Below are 27,237 nucleotides of genomic sequence, written 5' to 3' on the forward strand. Positions count from 1 at the left end.
TTAAGAGGTGAGGACGAGTCGAGCAGCTGCAAAAAAAGAAGTAACTTTAATCTGATTACTGATTTGGAAAGATTAACGCGTTAGATTACTCGTTACTAAAAAAAGTGGTCAGATTAGAGTAACGCGTTACCGGCATCACTGTATATATATATATATATATATATATATATATATATATATATATATATATATATATATATATAGCTGGGGTACCCGGCGTTGCCCAGGTTAACCTGTTTAAGATATAATCTACAAAATATTCCAAAGTTTATATTTTGTCATAATTGTAGATATCTTATAAGTATATATGTAGTTTGAATAGGCAAAGGTTTGAACTAAAAACCCAAAATAGGTGGAATCCCCAAACCAAGAGAGAAAACTGAATTTTGCTGCATGCAAGAAACAACAATGAAGTTCTTCAGACTTTATATTGCAGATCAAGTATGCTCATAATCATTAATCAGAATTGATGTTATGACCTTTATTATTGTTGATACACTGCAAATCTAGTTTATAAGAATGCTACAAAAATAAAATGGCTTTTAAGCAAATGTTAATTTTGGATTTGAGATGTTGAATATATATTTAAATGTAGCTTTTACTGACCAATAGTTCTGAAGAGCCTCTTGGTAGACAATGTTCCTTGTCCTTCTGTCAGGAAAGTGGATATACAGCTGCTCTTGCTTGCCTCTACTGGTGGTTGGCTCTCACTGCGGTATTGTATCACTTCCTGTTCCGGAGCACAGCGGCGTTTTTCTGTATCTGTTAGCTGTTTAATCTGCGCAGTTAGATTGATCTAGTTATCTAGATTACGATTTGTTTCCCAGTGTAATCTTTACGTGCCTTAACTAAAGCACTCCTTCTGCTGAATCACCTCTAAATTATTTACACATTATTCACTTTGCGTGTTTTTAGGAATCCGCTAGCTTAGCATAGCTACTAGCTCTTAGCCGATTTAGCATGGCGGCTTCTCCTGTCTCTCCCGCACTTTTCTGCTCTGGGTGTGAAATGTTTAGTTATTCCTCGGCCTCCTTTAGCAGTAATGGTACTTGTAATAAGTGTAGCTTATTCGTAGCTTTGGAGGCCAGGCTGGGCGAATTGGAGACTCGGCTCCGCACCGTGGAAAATTCTACAGCTAGCCAGGCCCCTGTAGTCGGTGCAGACCAAGGTAGCTTAGCCGCCGTTAGTTACCCCCTGGCAGATCCCGAGCAGCCGGGAAAGCAGGCTGACTGGGTGACTGTGAGGAGGAAGCGTAGCCCTAAACAGAAGCCCCGTGTACACCGCCAACCCGTTCACATCTCTAACCATTTTTCCCCACTCGCCGACACACCCGACGAGGATCAAACTCTGGTTATTGGCGACTCTGTTTTGCGAAATGTGAAGTTAGCGACACCAGCAACCATAGTCAATTGTCTTCCGGGGGCCAGAGCAGGCGACATTGAAGGAAATTTGAAACTGCTGGCTAAGGCTAAGCGTAAATTTGGTAAGATTGTAATTCACGTCGGCAGTAATGACACCCGGTTACGCCAATCGGAGGTCACTAAAGTTAACATTAAATCGGTGTGTAACTTTGCAAAAACAATGTCGGACTCTGTAGTTTTCTCTGGGCCCCTCCCCAATCAGACCGGGAGTGACATGTTTATCCGCATGTTCTCCTTGAATTGCTGGCTGTCTGAGTGGTGTCCAAAAAATGAGGTGGGCTTCATAGATAATTGGCAAAGCTTCTGGGGAAAACCTGGTCTTGTTAGGAGAGACGGCATCCATCCCACTTTGGATGGAGCAGCTCTCATTTCTAGAAATCTGGCCAATTTTCTTAAATCCTCCAAACCGTGACTATCCAGGGTTGGGACCAGGAAGCAGAGTTGTAGTCTTACACACCTCTCTGCAGCTTCTCTCCCCCTGCCATCCCCTCATTACCCCATCCCCGTAGAGACGGTGCCTGCTCCCAGACTACCAATAACCAGCAAAAATCTATTTAAGCATAAAAATTCAAAAAGAAAAAATAATATAGCACCTTCAACTGCACCACAGACTAAAACAGTTAAATGTGGTCTATTAAACATTAGGTCTCTCTCTTCTAAGTCCCTGTTGGTAAATGATATAATAATTGATCAACATATTGATTTATTCTGCCTTACAGAAACCTGGTTACAGCAGGATGAATATGTTAGTTTAAATGAGTCAACACCCCCGAGTCACACTAACTGTCAGAATGCTCGTAGCACGGGCCGGGGCGGAGGATTAGCAGCAATCTTCCATTCCAGCTTATTAATTAATCAAAAACCCAGACAGAGCTTTAATTCATTTGAAAGCTTGACTCTTAGTCTTGTCCATCCAAATTGGAAGTCCCAAGAACCAGTTTTATTTGTTATTATCTATCATCCACCTGGTCGTTACTGTGAGTTTCTCTGTGAATTTTCAGACCTTTTGTCTGACTTAGTGCTTAGCTCAGATAAGATAATTATAGTGGGCGATTTTAACATCCACACAGATGCTGAGAATGACAGCCTCAACACTGCATTTAATCTATTATTAGACTCTATTGGCTTTGCTCAAAAAGTAAATGAGTCCACCCACCACTTTAATCATATCTTAGATCTTGTTCTGACTTATGGTATGGAAATAGAAGACTTAACAGTATTCCCTGAAAACTCCCTTCTGTCTGATCATTTCTTAATAACATTTACATTTACTCTGATGGACTATCCAGCAGTGGGGAATAAGTTTCATTACACTAGAAGTCTTTCAGAAAGCGCTGTAACTAGGTTTAAGGATATGATTCCTTCTTTATGTTCTCTAATGCCATATACCAACACAGTGCAGAGTAGCTACCTAAACTCTGTAACTGAGATAGAGTATCTCCTCAATAGTTTTACATCCTCATTGAAGACAACTTTGGATGCTGTAGCTCCTCTAAAAAAGAGAGCTTTAAATCAGAAGTGCCTGACTCCGTGGTATAACTCATAAACTCGTAGCTTAAAGCAGATAACCCGTAAGTTGGAGAGGAAATGGCGTCTCACTAATTTAGAAGATCTTCACTTAGCCTGGAAAAAGAGTCTGTTGCTCTATAAAAAAGCCCTCCGTAAAGCTAGGACATCTTTCTACTCATCATTAATTGAAGAAAATAAGAACAACCCCAGGTTTCTTTTCAGCACTGTAGCCAGGCTGACAAAGAGTCAGAGCTCTATTGAGCTGAGTATTCCATTAACTTTAACTAGTAATGACTTCATGACTTTCTTGCTAACAAAATTTTAACTATTAGAGAAAAAATTACTCATAACCATCCCAAAGACGTATCGTTATCTTTGGCTGCTTTCAGTGATGCCGGTATTTGGTTAGACTCTTTCTCTCCGATTGTTCTGTCTGAGTTATTTTCATTAGTTACTTCATCCAAACCATCAACATGTCTATTAGACCCCATTCCTACCAGGCTGCTCAAGGAAGCCCTACCATTATTTAATGCTTCAATCTTAAATATGATCAATCTATCTTTGTTAGTTGGCTATGTACCACAGGCTTTTAAGGTGGCAGTAATTAAACCATTACTTAAAAAGCCATCACTTGACCCAGCTATCTTAGCTAATTATAGGCCAATCTCCAACCTTCCTTTTCTCTCAAAAATTCTTGAAAGGGTAGTTGTAAAACAGCTAACTGATCATCTGCAGAGGAATGGTCTATTTGAAGAGTTTCAGTCAGGTTTTAGAATTCATCATAGTACAGAAACAGCATTAGTGAAGGTTACAAATGATCTTCTTATGGCCTCGGACAGTGGACTCATCTCTGTGCTTGTTCTGTTAGACCTCAGTGCTGCTTTTGATACTGTTGACCATAAAATTTTATTACAGAGATTAGAGCATGCCATAGGTATTAAAGGCACTGCGCTGCGGTGGTTTGAATCATATTTGTCTAATAGATTACAATTTGTTCATGTAAATGGGGAATCTTCTTCACAGACTAAAGTTAATTATGGAGTTCCACAAGGTTCTGTGCTAGGACCAATTTTATTCACTTTATACATGCTTCCCTTAGGCAGTATTATTAGACGGTATTGCTTAAATTTTCATTGTTACGCAGATGATACCCAGCTTTATCTATCCATGAAGCCAGAGGACACACACCAATTAGCTAAACTGCAGGACTGTCTTACAGACATAAAGACATGGATGACCTCTAATTTCCTGCTTTTAAACTCAGATAAAACTGAAGTTATTGTACTTGGCCCCACAAATCTTAGAAACATGGTGTCTAACCAGATCCTTACTCTGGATGGCATTACCCTGACCTCTAGTAATACTGTGAGAAATCTTGGAGTCATTTTTGATCAGGATATGTCATTCAAAGCGCATATTAAACAAATATGTAGGACTGATTTTTTGCATTTACGCAATATCTCTAAAATCAGAAAGGTCTTGTCTCAGAGTGATGCTGAAAAACTAATTCATGCATTTATTTCCTCTAGGCTGGACTATTGTAATTCATTATTATCAGGTTGTCCTAAAAGTTCCCTAAAAAGCCTTCAGTTAATTCAAAATGCTGCAGCTAGAGTACTGACGGGGACTAGAAGGAGAGAGCATATCTCACCCATATTGGCCTCTCTTCATTGGCTTCCTGTTAATTCTAGAATAGAATTTAAAATTCTTCTTCTTACTTATAAGGTTTTGAATAATCAGGTCCCATCTTATCTTAGGGACCTTGTAGTACCATATCACCCCAATAGAGCGCTTCGCTCTCAGACTGCAGGCTTACTTGTAGTTCCTAGGGTTTGTAAGAGTAGAATGGGAGGCAGAGCCTTCAGCTTTCAGGCTCCTCTCCTGTGGAACCAGCTCCCAATTCAGATCAGGGAGACAGACACCCTCTCTACTTTTAAGATTAGGCTTAAAACTTTCCTTTTTGCTAAAGCTTATAGTTAGGGCTGGATCAGGTGACCCTGAACCATCCCTTAATTATGCTGCTATAGACGTAGACTGCTGGGGGGGTTCCCATGATGCACTGTTTCTTTCTCTTTTTGCTCTGTATGCACCACTCTGCATTTAATCATTAGTGATCGATCTCTGCTCCCCTCCACAGCATGTCTTTTTCCTGGTTCTCTCCCTCAGCCCCAACCAGTCCCAGCAGAAGACTGCCCCTTCCTGAGCCTGGTTCTGCTGGAGGTTTCTTCCTGTTAAAAGGGAGTTTTTCCTTCCCACTGTAGCCAAGTGCTTGCTCACAGGGGGTCGTTTTGACCGTTGGGGTTTTACATAATTATTGTATGGCCTTGCCTTACAATATAAAGCGCCTTGGGGCAACTGTTTGTTGTGATTTGGCGCTATATAAAAAAATTGATTGATTGATTGATTGGGGTTACCATCTCTGGAGCATCTGACTAACTAACTGTGGAAGATCGCAGGTTCTGCCATATTCAGGCCAGCCACATTATCAGCAAAAGTAGTGGTTTCTTTTTGCACACTTTGAGGCATTCCATCTTTAAATGGTGTAAATGTTGCCTTGCATATTTCTTAAAATTATGCATTCATTGGTATATTTAGAGAACAAACAATCTTTTCAATTGTAAAAAAAGAGGTTTGACCACTAAAAACAGTTTGAGCCATGAAACATCAACATACCAAAACTATTAGATCAACCCCAAAGCTAGTGCACTATTATAATCACTTTTTCAAATGATCTGCAGAGTGCCATTGTGATACAGAAAACATGCGTTTGCCTGATACATTATGATCAACGCTAGGCAAGTGATACACATCATGTACACTCGACACCTTTATTTTTAGAAAATGTGCAAATGTTTAGAAATACATGTACAAATTGCAAGAAAAGACAAAGCTTGATATTTTATCCAGTAAACTTTTAAAGTTTAATTTACAGCCTTCCAGTAAACTTTTAAAGTTTAATTTACAGCCTGTGGTTGAAAGCTCTCTGCTAAGAGTGAAAACCTTCATTCCAAGAAGGAATAGGCTGTATTCTGATAAGTATTATATCATAGTGATTGTGTATACGTTTTATCAAAATTCATGTGGATTGACCCCCCACCCCCTCTCAGCCACCAATGCCTGGCATGGGGAGAACTATCAAAATTCATGTGGATTGACAAAACCGCAGGGTGTTCAGTGAACTAAACTTGACCGCATCACTTAAATGTGGCACATATTGTGAAGGTATCACAAAAAACAAAAACATGAAGCTGGGCTGCTTATGCATCGATCGATGTAACTCATCTGTTTTGGCCCACTTACAATCTACTCAATTTTAAACATATATGTTCAAAAACCTTCATGTTAATATGAAGAATATGGAACTCCTGTCCGTTTAGATATTTAGTAGGCTATATCTGCAAGCTAAAACAAGATTAGTTAAACTGACCAATACATGAGTGCATTGCACGGTGACTTGCTTCCCAAACACAATATCCCCAGTTTAAGGCTGGCCATGCCCCATTGTACTTGTTCATCTGGAGTTCACTCTCTCATCTTCCACCGCTTACTCCAGTTAAGTGTCACGGGGGGCTGGAGCCTATCCCAGCAGTCATAGGACATGAGGCAGAGTACACCCTGGACAGGACAGCAGTCTGTCACAGGGCCACATACAGACAAACAAGTACATTCACACCCGCACACCTACGGACATAAGTTTCCAATCCTCCTCACCTGGAGAAGTCTTTGGATGTGGAAGGAAGCTGGACCACCTGGAGTAAACCCAAGCAAACATAGGGAGAATAAGCAAACTCCACACAGAAAGGCCACAAGTGGGAATTGATCCCATGACCTTCTTGCTGTGAACCAACAGTGCTAACCACTAACCCACCATGCTGCCTACAGCTGGAGTTGTGTTTAAAAAAAAATCAAATTATCATATGAATCCCAAAAACCCCTGTGGTGGTGACTCCAAGCAAAATATAAGACAGTCCAATGAAATATCATTTAACTCGTTTGTTTGTTTGTTTGTTTGTTTTGGGGGGGAGGGAGTCTGGCAACCACAGCTGCTTACTGTAAATTAGCAGTGGGGCTGCACTGAAATATTTTTACAGTAATAAACTGTTGGATGTTGCGGTAGGCACACTCTAAAACAAACGCACAGTAACAATGAAGAACAGTACCTTATTGACAACTCTAGCTGCCAGTAGGGTACTGTGAAATAAATCAGAAATTTGTTACAGTGTAGGTATGAAAAATGTTCCAAAGCTAAAGGTAACAACAATACTGAAGGATGAACCAGTCACTTACCATATTTTGCTTCACTCCTAAAAAAGGTATCCTTGCATGGAACTCTGTGATACACAGGATTTTATACAGTGTTGAGAAATAGAGCCTTTTTTTCTGGTTGTCAGAGGAATTTATTCTGTCACAAAGGGAGAAAAAAAATAAGATTTTACAGAATAAAACCTTTTATTATATGGCTACGATGCTACACACACTCTGATTGGCTGATTTCTAGTGTGATATTTTCCCATATCAGAGTGTTACCATGACAATTGGTCTGGATCGCGTATCAGATTTGCAACTTTGATAACAATTTTCACGGCGTGAAATAAAACAAAACAAAAAGCAAAAAAAGAAAATGGAGGAATTAACAGCAAAAGCGCTTGAAGTGGATGTGCAAAATGAAATGCAACAGGATGAAAAGACAGCCCCGAACAGTGAAGAAAAGACTGAAAACTTCATTACAAACCAGGATGCTAAAAACACCATTAGAAAAACCAAGTCGGACATGAACATACTTCATAAATATCTAAACAGCATCGAAAAAAAAAAAACACAAATTGAAAGCTTACCAGCTAACTATCTTCACCAGCAAGTTCTTCACGGACGTTAAGAACGCGAACAGGTCTGACTACGAGCCCAAAACCGTCAGCAGCTTTCATATTCAGGCGATACCGTAAGTATGCATATATATATATATATATATATATATATATATATATATATATATATATATATATATGCATACTTACAATACCATATAATAAACAAATTATTAACCTTGCTTGCTCGGTCTGTACAGGAATATCACATTTCATTGTCTTTTTTTTGTTGTTTTGTTTTGTTTTGTTTTTACACGGACCGAGAATAGCTACTGTCAACACCTCGGCCTAAGATTTTCCTGTACAGACCTTGAGCTTGATTATGACCCAGTCACACGGCACTTACTATGAGTCGCAATTCTACCCCTTGGCCCTTCCCCCTCCCCCTCCGTTTTGCGTGGGCACGAGAGACAGAGGGGTGTCTCAATTCTCTTTTAGTAGCGAGGCGGAGAGGTAGGCGGAGGGCTACAAACCCCTCCGTTTGGAGTGAATCTGGATGCACACTCCGTTTGGAGGGGTAGGAGGAGCTTACTGCTGTCTCCGAAAAAACAAACATGGCGCCGAAAGAGCCGCACAAATGAAGCGGCTTTCATTATAAATTACGCTGTTTAGAAAGTTCTAACTTGCCAAAAAACTTTACAGGCAGTTGTCTATGACAGCAACATGTATGCTGCTGGATGCATGTTGCGTATATTGTCGCTCTGAGGAATATCATAACGTCGCTCGTGAGCTGAGGCGTTATAATGCACATACACACGAACGCTACAATAAGACACTTTTATATCTCACAATGGAGAAAATCATGATAAAGGATAAGTACGTTAATTTGTATGTTCATAAATCTTTGTATAATATCAACCCCTGCTGTTGGATTTCAAGGTCTGTAACACGTGTGTGTTTTGTAAAGAAACAGGGAGCCCTGAACACACTCAACTCCTAATAAGCTTTCAGGCAGAAAATGAGGAGAAGTTTCATCAATGGAAATAAGTTGGAAAATATATACAGACGCACATGTACATGTGGAACACATAACCTGACATCCTAAAAGACTGATATTATTTGTCAAGGAAATTTCTAAAGGAAATAGAGCTGGATGCAAAAAATGGGAGAATTTGAAAAAGAAATATTAACCGAACGAGATGCAGCCCAAAACATACATACAGGTGCTGGTCATGTAATTAGAATATCATGGAAAAGTTGATTTATTTCAGTAATTCCATTCAAAAAGTGAAACTTGTATAATGTATACATTCATTGCACACAGACTGATATATTTCGTGTTTATTTATTTTAAATAAATAAACTGTTTTCCTGTTTTATCATTAGTATTTTATATGATTGTGTCTTTTTTATTATTTTTATTATTTTACTTCTTTTACTTATTTATGTTTTAAAATTTTTTATTGTGTTTTAATCTTATTTCATTTTATTCTGCTTTTAAATGATGTTTGTGAAGCGCCTTGAGGAGATTAGTTGTGATTTGGCGGTATATAAATTAATAAATTATCATAAATTATTTTAATTACTAATTCATTAATTACTAATCAATCAATTAATGATTAATCAAAGAATATTATTATTGATTAATTACTAGTATCATTAACATTAATAAATTACTAATCAATTATTAATACTATTAATTATTATTATTATTATTATTATTATTATTATTATTATAAATTACAAATTAAATTAATTAACATGACATGATTGCAATGCGTCAAAGAAATCTGCGACTTCTTCTATTTCTTTGCATTTACGCAGAAAGGCAAGAAAATAAAAAGACCAAACAGGCTACTGCAACAAGTTGCATTTCGGTTGCCATGTTAAACAGTGAAGACGGCAGTTTGACACCGGCAGTTTTTTTTCTCCTAAGGCGGAGGGGTGTCTCAATTCATAGGGCTAGAGACATACCCCTTCACCTTACCCCTTGTTTTAAAGGGGTAGGCGTAGGGGTAGGGGTAGGGCCAAGGGGAAGGGGAAGGGGTACAAAAGAGAATTGAGATTGGGGGTTAATGAAGGGCAACAAAGCCGGAACGAAACAATCTGGACTTTCGTTGCCTTTTGTTGGCATCGTTTAACCTTCGCTCAGCTTTGTTCCTGCAGTTGGCACTTCGTCTGGATTTTTAAAATGTCAAAAAATTTGAACAAAGGGCAACGAAAACCTGTTGCTCTTGACATTTTTTTTTAATCGTTTGTTTATTTTTTGTAACGTTAGTGTTTAGTTTGACTTCGTTCGGCCAGCTGAATGTTTTCACACAGTACAGAAGCCATTTCTGAGCACGGCTGCTGCCGCTGCGTTCATGTACCATTGGAAATTACAGGGCAAACTCAGCCTGTTTGCTTGGATTTTTTTATCTGGGTGGGGGTCAGCTTCAATGGGCTCAGGCACCTTATACAGGCCAGAATTAATTTTTTGTGTGGCTACAATTAATTATTTTGCCACAAGCAACTGCTGAATTTGAAACAACAAAGAAGTTGTGCAATTTCCGATGGTACTTGAACGCAGCGGCAGCAGCAGTTCATGTGTGCGCTGATTATTTTTTATTACATATAACAATATGCAGTGTTGTATAAAGTACTGAAAAATCACACTTAAGTAAAAGTACAGATACCCACTAAAAAATTACTTTGGTAGACGTTCAAGTCACCAATTGAAATGCTACTCAAGTAAAAGTCTTAAAGTATCTAGTATTTATTGTACTTAAGTATGACAAGTAATGTACAACTAAATGTACTAAGTATTGAAAGTAAAAGTACAAGTAAATGTTAATAAAAACGGCAGACTGATTTTTTTTTTTTTATAAAAGTTTATCTAGGCTTGTAAATGACTGGTAGTATTAGACAAAATACTGAAAATTGTGCACATCACACAAAAACACTTCAGAAACATGGTTTCAAAACCTAAACGAGAGTAGGCTACTCACTAGGTGTTTACAGGAAACAGTTATTTATTTCTATATGTATTTATTTATTTTCATTGTTATGGTTTTATCTATTCTGTTGTGTTTTGTTTCATTAGGTTCTTTGTCTCTTTCACTAAAATTGTATTGTAACATTATTAATCTATTATTATATATATATATATATATATATATATATATATATATATATATATATATATATAATGTAGACTATTATTGTTGTTGCTATAATATATGAATAAAAGTAAATTTAAAAAATTACAATTTGACTCTTATGACAACGAACGCTGAGCCATTAATTATACAGAAAACAACACAAACGTGCCGATGCGAACAGCTTAATGCTAACTTTAATATTGAAAACACCATAGACATGCTAACGCGTTAGCATCATTCCCATTTTGAAGTTATAAAATACAGCTATCAACTGTTTCAGAAGACCGTAACAGGTCGGTTTAACATACAAATATTACTCACAGACATATGCCCTTCAGAGTTTTAGCGGGGAAAAATTAGGATAAAGCAAAATAAAGCAATCAATCCACGAATCGTAAATCGAAGCACTGCTTCGTGAGACAGTCGGAGTCCGTGGACATTTTAAGTCAAGCCTTAAAGCCTATTTTTATTCTCTTTCTTATGAATAGTTTTTTTTTTATCTGTTTTATTCTTTTACTACTGTCTGTTTTAATTTTTATTTAAATTTTTTTATGTTGAACTGTTCTATGTGAGGTGCTTTGAGATGGCTTTTGTTGCAATTTGAGGCTTTATAAGCTGATTAAATTGAAATTGAATTGAACAACATTTTATTGAGTCTTAAAGTAAATAAATATGAAATTGGTCACTGGATCCTTAAACTTTGGACATAATAAACTCTACATGGTGGATCCTTGATCTCTGGACATAAATAAACAAAATCTGTAGTTTTTGTCAAAAGCATTTCCTTTCAGACATTTTGGCATGAATGTCTTTCCATACATCTGAGCTGAGCTTTTACAGCTGGCTGTGCTGTATGTCAGCATCAGTTTAATTCATAAAGAACACAGGACATCTCATTTTGGGAGGAAAAAAAAAATGTTTTAGTCGATTGTAGTTTATATTCTGTATTACAGCGTTTGGAGAAGTGTCATTTTATTTAAAGCGGCAATTTTGTGTCAACGGAACAGAGGACGATTCTCGTTTCTTGGCTACAACATGACGAGTCCCAGTTAGTGACTTTAATCCACACAAAAGCGACTCACGGTATTTTAATGGCTTTGAGAGGAGTTAAGAAGCGGACTTACCGCTTCTGAAGAGCAGCAAATCAATGAACCATGAGCCAGTGGTTCGAAGCATTGCTTCAATGGCTCACGCATCAAAGTGGAGTCGCGCTGCAGATGATTACAGACCCGCTGCAGACCAAACACTGAATATCCGTAAGACTTTATCTGTACATCCGCATGACTCTGAAACTCGGAAAATATGTATAGGTTGACATGTATGAGCCTGACTTCGTTGCAGTCACTAGTAATCAGTGGTGTCTCTGCGTGACTTTTTTCATGTGTGTGTGTTGTTTTTTTTTTGTAACGAGTAACGACAGGGCGAATAGAAAATGTAGTGAAGTAGAAGTATGCAATTAAGGTTGTAAATGTAGTGAAGTAAAAGTAAGCTGAATTAAAAAAACTCAAGTACAAAGTCTCCCAAAACGTACTTAAGTACAGTAGTGAAGTATTTTTACTTCGTTACTATACAACACTGACAATATGAGTGTAGAAATGACAATCCAGCCCTTCTGTACATGTGGCAACAGGTAGGTGATCCAAATGATTATATAAAGAGCTGTTCTGGAAGAAAGAAGTCACTTTGTGGATCAGCAGCAGCTGGTGGAAATAACCGCACATGGGGAGTCAAGATACGGCATTCACACGGACTGATCATTTTACTGCTCTAATATATTCAATCATCTTTACACTTATTCCCCCTTTTGACAGTTTTCTGTTCTAAATCAATATATATAGCTTAGTAGTGTAATACAGTGATACAGCAGTGACCACGGCACACACATTTTTGTTTTTTTCTAAATTTAATTGGAGCCAGGTGGAACGTAGTCAGACAATGAGGATTCTGATGATGAGGAGATGATCCCTCTTTTGTTCTGGACAAGGTACCAGAGCAAGTGAGTCCACTGACATGCACACAGATCTCCTTAGCTTCTGTTTGCAGTTTCTCCAGGACTCATGCCCTATGAGCTCCGTCCCAGCGCTGAGTCCTGGAACTCAGAGATGCAGGCACACACTGCTCCAGCTGTGGTTCCAGGTTTCGTTTAAAGCGTAGAGATCAGTGTTAGCTTCGGTTTTGTTTAGTTCCTCTTTCGTCCCTTTTGCACTCTTGCTTCGCAGGTTGTTCGATGATAAAGCTCTTTCGTCCACCTTTTCTCAACGAATTGTGCCTTTTTTTTTTTTTTTTACTTTTTCCCTTCATTCAGGAATCATCGTGTGCCATGTAAATGGGCCATTAATAATTCGTTATTAACATCAGTGGTGTTGCTACAAAGGTCAGAACAAAGATAACCTTAGCAGTAAAGTTTACAAGCTGTTGTCACATTTATGTCTTGCTGTAAACTGTTAGCTGTTGTTACAGATACTAATGCAAAAGTAAATAAATGACAAAACCAATAGTTGCCCACATCTGTGATCAAGAAAATTAGAAGCCTGGGGACAGGAAGAAGGTTCAGTGAAACACAAACACAAATACATACAAAATAGATACAAACTTGTTTTGTTGCAACTCTGATCAATATCTCACTGTTGTGTATTAATCTGTGTTTTGTATTTATTAATGTGTCAAGTTTTGGGATAATGTACGTTGTGATGGTCTTGTCTCAGAGTGATGCTGAAAAACTAATTCATGCATTTATTTCCTCTAGGCTGGACTATTGTAATTCATTATTATCAGGTTGTCCTAAAAGTTCCCTAAAAAGCCTTCAGTTAATTCAAAATGCTGCAGCTAGAGTACTGACGGGGACTAGAAGGAGAGAGCATATCTCACCCATATTGGCCTCTCTTCATTGGCTTCCTGTTAATTCTAGAATAGAATTTAAAATTCTTCTTCTTACTTATAAGATTTTGAATAATCAGGTCCCATCTTATCTTAGGGACCTCGTAGTACCATATCACCCCAATAGAGTGCTTCGCTCTCAGACTGCAGGCTTACTTGTAGTTCCTAGGGTTTGTAAGAGTAGAATGGGAGGCAGAGCCTTCAGCTTTCAGGCTCCTCTCCTGTGGAACCAGCTCCCAATTCAGATCAGGGAGACAGGGGTTTTACATAATTATTGTATGGCCTTGCCTTACAATATAAAGCGCCTTGGGGCAACTGTTTGTTGTGATTTGGCGCTATATAAAAAAATTGATTGATTGATTGATTGATTGATGTGAAACTGCATAAATAGTTAGAGTTGTATTTTTTTTTTTTTACTTCTGAGCCAAAAGCTTGTTCTTGTGAAAGCAATAATCAACATACAGTGGGGCCAAAAAGTATTTAGTCAGCCCCTGATTGTGCAGCAAGTTCTCCTACTTAGAAAGATAAGAGAGGTCTGTAATTTTCAACATAGGTACACTTCAACTATGAGAGACAAAATTAGAAAAAAAAAATCCAGGAAACCACATTGTAGGATTTTTAAATAATTTATTTGTAAATTATGGTAGAAAATAAGTATTTGGTCAATAACAAATGTTCAACTCAATACTTTGTAATATAATCTTTGTTGGCAATGACAGAGATCAAACGTTTCCCGTCTTCACCAGGTTTGCACACACTGTAGCTGGTATTTTGGCCCATTCCTCCATGCAGATCTCCTCTAGAGCAGTGATGTTTTGGGGCTGTCGCTGGGCAACACAGACTTCTGGAGACTGGCTCGGCCACTCCAGGACATTGAAATCTTTTTACGGCGCCACTCCTTTGTTGCCCGAGCGGTGTGTTTGGGATCATTGTCATGCTGGAAGACCCAGCCATGTTGCATCTTGAATGCTCTCACTGATGGAAGAAGATTTTGGCTTAAAATTTCACGATACATGGCCACGTTCATTCTTCCCTTAACACCTATCAATCCTATCAGTCGTCCTGTCCCCTTTGCAGAAAAACAGCCCCAAAGCATGATGTTTCCACCCCCATGCTTCACAGTAGGTATGGTGTTGCAACTCAGCATTCTTCTTCCTCCAAACACAACAGGTTTTTGCCAAAATGTTCTATTTTGGTTTCATCTGACCACACGATATTCTCCCAATCCTCTTCAGGATCATCCATATGCTCTCTGGCAAACTTCAGACGGTCCTGGACATGTACTGGCTTAAGCAGGGGGACCTGGCACTGCAGAATTTGAGCCCCTCTCTGCATAGTGTGTAGCCTTTGTTACTTTGGTCCCAGCTCTCTGCAGGTCATTCATCAGGTCCCTCCGTGTAGTTCTGGGATTTTTGCTCACTGTTCTCATGATGATTTTGACTCCATGGGATGACATCTTGTGTGGAGCCCCAGATCAAGAGAGATTATCAATGGTTTTGTATGTCTTCCATTTTCTTACAATTGCTCCCACAGTTGATTTATTCACACCAACCTGCTTGACTATTGTAGATTCACTCTTCCATGCCTGGTGCACATCTACAATTTTCTTCCTGGTGTCCGACAGCTCTTTAATCTTGGCCATGATTGAGTTTGGAGTCTGACTGTTTGAGGCTGTGGACAGGTGTCTTTTATACAGATAACAAGTTCCAACAGGTGCCATTAATACAGGTAACAGATGGAAGACAGAAGAGCTTCTTAAAGAAGTTACAGGTCTGTGAGAGCCAGAAATCTTGCTTGTTTGTGGGTGACCAAATACTTATTTTCCACCATAACTTACAAATAAATTCTTTAAAAATCCTACAATATGTTTTTCTGGATTTTTTTTTATCTCATTTTGTCTCTCATAGTTGAAGTGTACCTATGTTGAAAATGACAGACCTCTCTCATCTTTCTAAGTAGGAGAACTTGCACAATGAGGGGCTGACTAAATACTCTTTGACCCCACTGTAAACACCACAATGTTTTATTATTTTCCCAGCATGCAAACTTGCTCTGTGCATCTTAATATTATAATTGTGAAAAGAGGGCAAGAAGACGCTAAATAAGTTTTAACAAAAGAAAACAGATCAAAGTGAGCTTTGGGGCCCTATCTTGCAGGTGGGAACAAAAGGAGTGGAACAGAGTGGTGCAAATGATTTAGGTAAATGCCAAAGATGTACTATCTAACATATGTAAGTATTTCTAGCTTCCATTCATATAAAGATCCAAGATAGGTGTGCAAGTTGATTTGACACAACTTTGATGCTGGATGTCCTTCCTGCCGCAGCTCCACATTACATGGGGAATGAGCAGGGGTGGTCTTGAACTGGGTAATTTCTGTGCCAAAGCACGTGTGACAGTGCACATAACAGCAGATGTTGAGCTGAGGACAGTGCATTTGTTTGTGTCCATGTTCACTTAGTGCAGATTGATAGGTCTCAGAATGGAAATATTTGAACAAATTTGTCAGGTTTAAGCCCCATTATGGTCTTGGATTTCATTTTTCTTATTTTCACAGTGCGATACTGTTGTCATTAGTTTTGTTTTCAGTTTAGCATTTATTCTCTGGTTATCTTTCTTTAGTCATGTGTTTCGTTTCTGCCCAGTTTTTGTTTATTCCATTGTGTATGCTTTTGTTACTGGTTTTATTTTCCGCTTATCTCTGTGTAGTCATTAGTTGTAGTACGAGGTCTGTCAATAAAGTATAGGTCCTTTTTATTTTTTTCAAAAACTATATGGATTTCATTCATATGTTTTTACGTCAGACATGCTTGAACCCTCGTGCGCATGCATGAGTTTTTCCACGCCTGTCGGTGACGTCATTCGCCTTTGAGCACTCCTTGTGGGAGGAGTCGTCCAGCCCCTCGTCGGAATTCCTTTGTCTGAGAAGTTGCTAAGACTGGCGCTTTGTTTGATCAAAATTTTTTCTAAACCTGTGAGACACATCGAAGTGGACACGGTTCGAAAAATTAAGCTGGTTTTCGGTGAAAATTTTAACGGCTGATGAGAGATTTTGAGGTGATACTGTCGCTTTAAGGACTTTCCACGGTGCGAGACGTCGTGCAGCGCTCTCAGGCGCCGTCGTCAGCCTGTTTCAAGCTGAAAACCTCCACATTTCAGGCTCTATTGATCCAGGACATCGTGAGAGAACAGAGAAGTTTCAGAAGAAGTCGGTTTCAGCATTTTATCCGGATATTCCACTGTTAAAGGAGATTTTTTTAATGCAAGACGTGCGGACGGATTGCAGCGTCGGCTCGCAGCCGCCGTGACGCTCCGCCACAGGAAAACACCTCCATTGGAAGCCTTAAGGACAAGTTGGAACATGTCCAGCTGTTAAACAATTTCTCATATACTCACTCCACTGAAAGCCATCAAAAGCCGCCTGGATTTTACGAATGGTTATCAACACGGAGGTGTTATTCCTGTGCCGCCGCACCGCGCCGGCTACGTCCCGACGCGCGGACCCGTCCGCACGTCTTTCATTAAAAAAATCTCCTTTAACAGTGGAATATCCGGATAAAATGCTGAAACTGACTTCTTCTGAAACTTCTCTCTTCTCTCACGACGTCCTGGATCAATAGAGCCTGAAATGTGGAGGTTTTCATCTTGAAACAGCCTGACGACGGCACCTGGGACCGCTGCGCGACGTCTCGCTCCATGGGAAGTCCTTAAAGCGACAGTATCACCTCAAAATCTCTCATCAGCCGTTAAAATTTTCACCGAAAACCAGCTTAATTTTTCGAACCGTGTCCACTTCGATGTGTCTCACAGGTTTAGAAAAAATTTTGATCAAACAAAGCGCCAGTCTCTCAGCAACTTCTCAGACAAAAGTATTCCGACGAGGGGCTGGACGACTCCTCGCACAAGGAGTGCTCACAGGCGAATGACGTCACCGACAGGCGTGGAAAAACTCACGCATGCGCACGAGGGTTCAAGCATGTCTGACGTAAAAACATATGAATGAAATCCATATAGTTTTTGAAAAAATAAAAAGGACCTATACTTTATTGACAGCCCTCGTATTCCTTTTTTTCTGTGCATTATACAGTTGTCTCGGGTTTTGTTTTCTGTTCTTTATGGCCCAGTCACACCACACACGACTATTCCTGATCGAAGGGAAAAAGTAAAAAACGTCACAATTCATTGAGAAAAGGTGGACAAAAGAGCTTTTATCACGGAACAGTCTGCGAAGCAAGAGCGCAATAGGGACAAAAGAGGAACTTAACAAAACCGAAGCTCACAATCTCGATGCTTTAACAAAACACGCCTGGAGCCACAGCTGGAGCAGTGTGTGTCTGCATCTCTGAGTTCCAGGACTCGGCGCTGGGACAGAGCTCATAGCGCCTGAGTCCTGGAGAAACTGCAAACAGAAGCTGTGGAGAGCTGTGTGCCCGTCAGTGGACCACCTGCTCTTTTTCCACATCCAGAACAAAAGAGGGATCATCTCCATCACCATCAGAATCCTCACTGTCTGTCGACACGCTGCGCGCTCCGTCTTGCTCCAATTTAAAACAAAACAAAAAAAAAGTGCGCCGTGGTCACTGCTGTATCACAGTATTATGTTCTAAGACATATATATTGATTTATAACAGAAAACAGTCAAAAGGGAGAATAAATATAAATATAAGTGTAAAGATGATTGAATATATCAGAGCAGTAAATTAATCAGTGCGTGTGAACACGCGCATTGACTCACGTGCGGTTATTTCCACCAGCTGATCACTGATCCACAACGTGAATTCTTCCTTCCAGAACAGCTCTTTATATAATCATTTTGATTCCTCTACCTGTTGCCACATGTACAGAAGGACTGGATTGTCATTCCTATGCTCATATTGTTATATTTAACACAAAATAATAAGCACACGCAGCAGCTGCTCCTGCTGCTAATGCTGCATTTAAGTACCGTCGGAAATTACACAACATTGTTGTTTCAAATTCAACAGTTGTTTGTGGCAAAATAATTAATTATATCCACACAAAAGATTAATTCTGGCCTATGTAAGGTGCCTGAGCTCATTGAAGCTGACCTCCCACACAGATAAAAAAAATCCAAGCAAGCAGGCTGAGTTTGCCCTGTAATTTCCGACGGTACATGAAGCAGCAGCAGCCTCAGCGCTCATAAACCGGCTTCTTCTGCACTGTGTGAAAACATTCAGCTGCTCCAACGAAGTCAAATTAAACAATAACGTTACAAAAACTAAACAAACGATTAAAAAATGTCAAGAACTACAGCAAAACGAAACAGACGAATTGAGGTTTTCGTTGCCCTTCGTTCAAATTTTTCAACAGTGCCAGCTGCAGGAACGAAGCTGCGCTAAGATTAAACAATGCCAACAAAAGTCAACAAAAGTACAGGTTTCTTGTTTCTTGTTTCGTCAGGCCTTCGTCACCCTTCGTTAAGTGCCGTGTGACTGGGCCTTTAGTTATGCTGTTTAGTCTATAGGTTACTTTATCTTTACTATCTTTCACGAGGTCTATTAGAAAAGTATCCTACCTTTTTATTTTTTAAAAAAACTATATGGATTTGATTCATATGTTTATACGTCAACCAAGCTTGAACCTTCGTGCGCATGCGTGAGTTTTTCCACGCCTGTCGGTGACGTCATTCGCCTGTGAGCACGCCTTGTGGGAGGAGTGGTCCAGCCCCCCAACTTCTCAGACAAAGGAATTCCGACGAGGGGGCTGGACCACTCCTCCCACAAGGTGTGCTCACAAGCGAATTACGTCACCGACAGGCGTGAAAAAACTCTCACATGCCCACGAGGGTTCAAGCTTGGCTGATGTAATCACACGTGATTCAAATCCATATGGTTTTTAAAAAAATAATAAGGTCGGATACTTTTCTAACAGACTTCGTATACTTTAGCTATGTCTTGAGTGTCATTCTATTTTAGTTTCATCAGTTATTCTGTAGTGACTGACTGTATTGTTTTTTAATTTAATGTGAGCTCTAAATCAAAGTTCAGTTGAAGCAGCAGCCTGCACCTTAGGTGCAGGGCTATGCACAGTGGTAAGTAAACACTCTTCATACACAGTGACTACAACAGGTGTTAAAGCAGTGGCGGCTGGTGCTAAAAATTTTAAGGGGACGGTGGACCTTTGAAGGAAACAAAAAAGAAATAAAAAAGCACTTCATATGGGAGTGACAAAAGAACAAACTAAAGACAAATAAAAATCACAATACAACCTACTTTATTGCTGCCTGTCAGCTCCGTCACCAGTTTCTTTTCCATTGACAACATGGCCAGTGCAGTCAGCCTGCCCTGGTTCATGGTGTTTGAGAAAAGTTTTAATTCTTTTCAAAACACACAGCTGAAAGACACAGCCAGGGCAACTAAGGAGTGGCTCCGTAAGAAGCATTTCAAGGTCCTGGGGTTGCCTAGCTAGTCTCCAGAGCTGAACTCAATAGAAAATCTTTGGAGGGAGGTGAAACTCAAATCCTGAGCGATCTGGAGACCATATGTATGGAAGTGTGGACCAAAATCCCTGCTGCAGTGTGTGCAAAAATAGTCATAAACTACAGGAAATGTCTGACCTCTGTGACTGCAAGCGAAGACTCCTGTACCACATTTTAAGGTCTGTTTTTCGATTGTATCAAATACTTATTTAATACAATAAAATTAATTATTTAAAATCATACAATGTGGTTTTCTTAGATTCTGTCTTTCACAGTTGAAGTGTACATACGATTAAAAAAATTACAGACTTTCATTCTTTGTAGCTGGGAAAACCTGCAAAATTGACAGTGGATCAAATACTTCTTTGCCTCACTGTATCTTACATATGGAAGACAGAGCCACCCAAATTTTGGGGGGGAATTTGCACAGAAAACACATCTCTTAGCATGTTATTGACTTTGCATCAGGAAGGGAAGTACTAAACTGATGACGTGGTGACATAGTCAATCAATCAATCAATCAATTTTTTTTTATATAGCGCCAAATCACAACAAACAGTTGCCCCAAGGCGCTTTATATTGTAAGGCAAGGCCATACAATAATGATGTAAAACCCCAACGGTCAAAACGACCCCCTGTGAGCAAGCACTTGGCTACAGTGGGAAGGAAAAACTCCCTTTTAACAGGAAGAAACCTCCAGCAGAACCAGGCTCAGGGAGGGGCAGTCTTCTGCTGGGACTGGTTGGGGCTGAGGGAGAGAACCAGGAAAAAGACATGCTGTGGAGGGGAGCAGAGATCGATCACTAATGATTAAATGCAGAGTGGTGCATACAGAGCAAAAAGAGAAAGAAACAGTGCATCATGGGAACCCCCCAGCAGTCTACGTCTATAGCAGCATAACTAAGGGATGGTTCAGGGTCACCTGATCCAGCCCTAACTATAAGCTTTAGCAAAAGGAAAGTTTTAAGCCTAATCTTAAAAGTAGAGAGGGTGTCTGTCTCCCTGATCTGAATTGGGAGCTGGTTCCACAGGAGAGGAGCCTGAAAGCTGAAGGCTCTGCCTCCCATTCTACTCTTACAAACCCTAGGAACTACAAGTAAGCCTGCAGTCTGAGAGCGAAGCGCTCTATTGGGGTGATATGGTACTACGAGGTCCCTAAGATAAGATGGGACCTGATTATTCAAAACCTTATAAGTAAGAAGAAGAATTTTAAATTCTATTCTAGAATTAACAGGAAGCCAATGAAGAGAGGCCAATATGGGTGAGATATGCTCTCTCCTTCTAGTCCCCGTCAGCACTCTAGCTGCAGCATTTTGAATTAACTGAAGGCTTTTTAGGGAACTTTTAGGACAACCTGATAATAATGAATTACAATAGTCCAGCCTAGAGGAAATAAATGCATGAATTAGTTTTTCAGCATCACTCTGAGACAAGACCTTTCTGATTTTAGAGATATTGCGTAAATGCAAAAAAGCAGTCCTACATATTTGTTTAATATGCGCTTTGAATGACATATCCTGATCAAAAATGACTCCAAGATTTCTCACAGTATTACTAGAGGTCAGGGTAATGCCATCCAGAGTAAGGATCTGGTTAGACACCATGTTTCTAAGATTTGTGGGGCCAAGTACAATAACTTCAGTTTTATCTGAGTTTAAAAGCAGGAAATTAGAGGTCATCCATGTCTTTATGTCTGTAAGACAGTCCTGCAGTTTAGCTAATTGGTGTGTGTCCTCTGGCTTCATGGATAGATAAAGCTGGGTATCATCTGCGTAACAATGAAAATTTAAGCAATACCGTCTAATAATCCTGCCTAAGGGAAGCATGTATAAAGTGAATAAAATTGGTCCTAGCACAGAACCTTGTGGAACTCCATAATTAACTTTAGTCTGTGAAGAAGATTCCCCATTTACATGAACAAATTGTAATCTATTAGACAAATATGATTCAAACCACCGCAGCGCAGTGCCTTTAATACCTATGGCATGCTCTAATCTCTGTAATAAAATTTTATGGTCAACAGTATCAAAGTATAGTAGAGGATTCATTTTTCAATTTCAATTTATTTCATTTTATATAGCGTCAAATCACAACTAAGCTGCCTCAAGGCACTTTACACAAGTAAGGGCCCAGTCACACGGCACACTGTGATAGGTGAATGAAGGAAAACAGTCACAAATATCAGGCGTGGTGGACAGAAATGGCTGGACACATATGCACGACCCTTGCCATAACCCTAACCCTCAACCACAAAGCTCTGCAGATTAAAATGGTTTACTGAAGTACTTGGGGTTGGTAGATGATAAGGCAGTCCAAGAGAAGCAACAGTACAAAAATCATCAGGCAAAGGCATATTCAGGTAAACAGGCAGGTGATCAAGAAACACGATTAGGCTGACAGGATGAGGAAACACAGAAACAGAGCTAGAGAGAAGGCACAAGGCCCATCAATCTGACAAGAGACAACCAGTGGATTTTATATACACCCAGGTGATGAGCTACAGATCAGGAACAGGTGTGTGGAAAGCACCAGAACAAGGGTGTGGCCAGACAGAGTGAAACGCCCACCACCAAGTACCAAGAGACAGACAAGAGAGATCGGGACAAAGAAAGCCCAAGCAGGAAAGAAACCAATAAGAGAACTGACACAGAAAACAAACAAGCAAAATAACTAAATAAAAACAAACAAAACCCCAAATCCTGAGAACAAATCATTGAGAAAAGGTGGATGAATGATCCTGCACCTTCCCCAACACCGAAAAGCCTGCAAATCAACAGCATAAAAAGGCAGAGCCTGGGCTGGTATGTAGGGTTTAATTAGGTCACGTGTGATTGCAGGATTGACGGATCCAAACCACCGAGGGCCGGACTGATTGTGACATATGATGCACTTTATTGTCCCCAAAGGGAATTTGTCTTGGACTTCAAGTGCTCTGCAAACATTTCTGTCTCAAAAATCAATAAATACAACAACAAAACAGTACACTGCTTGCATGCCTATGGAAATTCATCAGCATACTGCACATTTCCCATAATACAATTTACAATTAAAACAGCATAATAAGCAAACTGGTGCTGCCACCACCATGCCTCACTATAGGGATGGTGTCTGCTTTCCTCCCAACATGGCACCTGGCATTCATGCCAAAGAGTTCAATCTTTGTCCAGCCCAGTGTCACGTTTTTTTTTGTTTTTTTTTCATGCTCCTGTGACGAAATGAGTCAAATTTTCGTGACAGGGTTTTTTTATAACTCATTATTACTAACCCTACTCCTACCCCCAACCCTAACCATAACCTAATCTTACTCCTTCCCCCCACCCTAGCCGTAACCACCCCCAACCCCCGCTTCACTTTTAATTTCGTGCTGCCATGACGGAAATTAGGCACTTTTCATCACAATATCATGAACCAATAGATTAATGTATATTTCGTGCTGCTGAATCATGACATTACGACATGCCATGAGACCAGGTTACTTTGTCTCACCAGACCAGAGAATTTTGTTTTTCATGGTCAGAGTCTTTCAGGTGCTTCTTTCTTTCTATCTTTTGGGCTTGTTGTATCAGAGAAAACAAATAAAAATAAAAATCTGCCCTTCCTCACTTTTTTTCTGATGTCAAGGATGATAAAATGTTTTTTGTTTTTTTTTAATGGGGCCTTAAAGAATAATTGTGTTCTACTTCAGAATATGCACCCAGGAATGTTATTTTCACAGATACTGAAGGAGAGAAATATGTGCCATACTTACAAAAGTTCAACACAAAAATGTTTTCCCTCTGGAATTTTTACTTGCAGGACAATGAATTGTTGAGAGAGGCCAACTAAGAAAAACATCGACAAGGACACTATAGTTAGCATGGAGAAATACCCACAACAGTATCATCTCAGAAAAATGTTTGCAAATGGTATGGTGACTTACGAGACATTTTCCTATTTTCTGGTATTTGCATCTTCACATTGTGGATGTCACCTTCCAGGCAGTAAACAAATCCTTTAATGTCTTTTTTATACTCCTCAAGGGAAAGAAGGAAGCAATACGGAAAATAAGTTTCTAACGTTGGTCTTATTTTAGCTACTTTACAAAGGAGGTTGTTTATACCTCTGTCAGTCTCTTTGTTTGTTTGTGTGTAAGAAGACGGACCCTTTACATTTTGTTGTGGAACGTCATCCAGACAAAGAAGCAGGAGTTATTTTAATTGACATCATTTTCAGATAAGGCATTTAAGACCATTCATATCAAAAACTGGACAGGCAAATGCACAGTTATGGCCAAGTCACACGGCAGTTAACGAAGGGTGACGAAGCAAGAAATCTGGACTTTTGTTGACTGTCGTTGACAGCGTTTAACCTTCGCGCAGCTTCGTTCCTGCAGCGGGCGCTACGTCAGGATTTTTAAACTGTTGAAAAATTTGAACGAAGGGCAACGAAAACCTCAGTTCGTCTGTGTTTCGTTTTGCTGTCGTTCTTGACGTTTAATCGTTTGTGTAGTTTTTGTAACGTTATTGTTATAATTTGACTTCGTTGGAGCAGCTGAACGTTTTCACACAGTGCAGAAGCCGGTTTGTGAGCGCTGAGGCTGCTGCTGCGTTCATGTACCGTCGGAAATTACAGGGCAAACTCAGCCTGCTTGCTTGGATTTTTTTTATCTGTGTGGGGGGGGCAGCTTCAATGGGCTCAGGCACCTTACATAGGCCAGAATTAATCTTTTGTGTGGATATAATTTGTTGGGAAAGTGTAGGTACACGGACCCACAACGGGGCGCAAATGAACGGACAATGGAGTAGGTCAAATAACAACACTTTACTGTTGTGAATGCGCACAACAAATACAACAGATTACAACAATGGTCAAAAAGTCAATTCACAAAGATGTCGTGTGGGCAGGCTCGAAGATAGGAGACGTCTGTCCAAAGCAGAACCGGAACCACACGATTTCCTCCGCCACCAAACCCCGGGAATACTGGAGCCGCCAAGTCCCGAACTCCCAGGTGGCCACTGCCTCCGCGTGTCGGACCTGGTACTGCTGGTGAGGAACAACAAACAATTGAATGTGGGCGCGTTTGCACCCAGCAATCCACACGGCAGGAAAACTACCTCCACCTCTCGTTGAAAAAAGAAACAGATTATCTGCTGTCCAAACACACACAAGCAACAGATATTCCTGTCACAGTCAGCTGAGAACGTTACCTTCCAGGTAGAAACGATATCTCGGCAAAGAGGTGGAGACGTCGTCCTGCTGATGCACTCCTGCCGATCAGATGATTGGTAACAGCTGTTGCAGGTGATGCGTGACAGCTGTCACCCTGGCTGCTCCTGTGAGGCGGCTGCGCCCTCTGGTGCCTGGAGCCCGCACTCCAGACAGGGCGCCCTCTGGTGGTGGGCCAGCAGTACCTCCTCTTCTGGCAGCCCACACAACAGGACCCCCCCCTCAACGGGCGCCTCCTGGCGCCCGACCAGGCTTGTCCGGGTGGCAGCGGTAGAAATCGGCCAGGAGGGCCGGGTCCAGGATGAAGCTCCTCTTCACCCAGGAGCGTTCTTCAGGTCCGTACCCCTCCCAGTCCACCAAATACTGGAAGCCCCGGCCCATCCTACGGACATCTAAGAGCCGGTGCACAGTCCAAGCCGGCTCGCCATCGATGATCCGGGCAGGAAGTGGTGCCGGACCGGGAGTACAGAGGGGTGAGGTGTGATGGGGCTTGATCCGGGACACATGAAAAACGGGATGGATCCGCAGTGAGGCCGGAAGCTGAAGCCTCACTGCGGCTGGACTGATGACCTTGATGATTTTGAACGGACCGATATACCGGTCCTGCAGTTTAGGGGAGTCCACTTGAAGGGGTATGTCCTTGGTAGACAACCACACTGCCTGCCCTGGCCGGTACGTAGGGGCCGGGGTCCGCCGACGGTCTGCATGGGCCTTCGTCCTCATCCGGGCCCTCAGCAAGGCAGAACGGGCGGCACGCCACACCCGACGGCACTTCCGTAGGTGGGCCTGGACCGAGGGCACACCGACCTCTCCCTCAACCACCGGAAACAAAGGAGGTTGGTACCCCAGACATACCTCGAAAGGGGAGAGGCCGGTGGCTGACGACACCTGGCTGTTATGGGCATACTCGATCCAGGCCAGATGGGTACTCCAGGCCGCTGGGTGCGCGGCTGTCACGCAACGCAGGGCCTGCTCCATCTCCTGATTGGCCCGTTCTGCTTGCCCGTTGGTCTGGGGATGATACCCGGATGAGAGACTCACCATGGCCCCCAGTTCCCACAGAAGCTCCTCCAGACGTGCAAGGAGAACTGGGGACCGCGATCGGAGTCGATGTCTGTTGGGATCCCATGCAGCCGGACGACGTGGTGAACCAGGAGGTCCGCTGTCTCCTGGGCCTTCGGGAGCTTCGGGAGGGCCACGAAGTGGGCCGCCTTGGAGAATCGGTCCACTATCATGAGAATGGTGGTGTTGCCCTGGGACGGCGGGAGGCCCGTGACAAAATCCAGGCCGATGTGGGACCAGGGGCGATGGGGCACGGGCAGCGGCTTGAGCAGTCCCGAAGCCCTGCGATGGTCAGCCTTGCCCCTGGCGCAGGTGGTGCAGGCCTGGATATAATCCCGGATGTCGGCCTCTAGGGACGTCCACCAGAAGCGCTGCCGGACAACTGCCACGGTTCTTCGCACCCCTGGATGACAGGAGAGCTTAGAGCCGTGACAGAAGTCCAGGACTGCAGCCCTAGCTTCTGGTGGGACGTAGAGTCTGTTCTTCGGCCCAGTTCCGGGGTCCGGGCTTCGTGCCAGGGCCTCCCGGACGGTTCTCTCTACGTCCCAGGTGAGGGTGGCCACGATAGTGGACTCCGGGATGATGGGTTCCGGTGGATCTGACAACTCCGTTTTGACTTCATCTTCATGTACCCGGGACAAGGCATCCGATCTCTGGTTTTTGGTCCCGGGACGGTAGGTGATCCGGAAGTCAAAGCGGCCGAAGAACAGTGACCAGCGGGCTTGCCTGGGGTTCAGCCGCTTGGCGGTCCTGATATACTCCAGGTTCCGGTGGTCAGT

The 27,237-nt window shown here is 41.3% G+C and overlaps 1 protein-coding gene across 1 annotated transcript in view; it reads right to left on the bottom strand.

The window, feature by feature from the left end:
• cfap20dc (CFAP20 domain containing) overlaps positions 1-27,237 on the bottom strand; it is a 234,756-nt gene that overhangs the window by 201,098 nt on the left and 6,421 nt on the right. The window contains exons 3-5 of the mRNA XM_034167573.1: positions 24,111-24,204; positions 23,940-24,012; positions 7,218-7,332 (exon numbers count right to left, since the gene is read on the bottom strand). Of these exons, the coding sequence (XP_034023464.1) occupies positions 7,218-7,332; positions 23,940-24,012; positions 24,111-24,204 (282 nt within the window). The remainder of the gene's footprint in view (positions 1-7,217; positions 7,333-23,939; positions 24,013-24,110; positions 24,205-27,237) is intronic.

This window comes from Thalassophryne amazonica, chromosome 3 (assembly GCF_902500255.1).
Source record: "Thalassophryne amazonica chromosome 3, fThaAma1.1, whole genome shotgun sequence".
NCBI lineage: Eukaryota > Metazoa > Chordata > Actinopteri > Batrachoidiformes > Batrachoididae > Thalassophryne > Thalassophryne amazonica.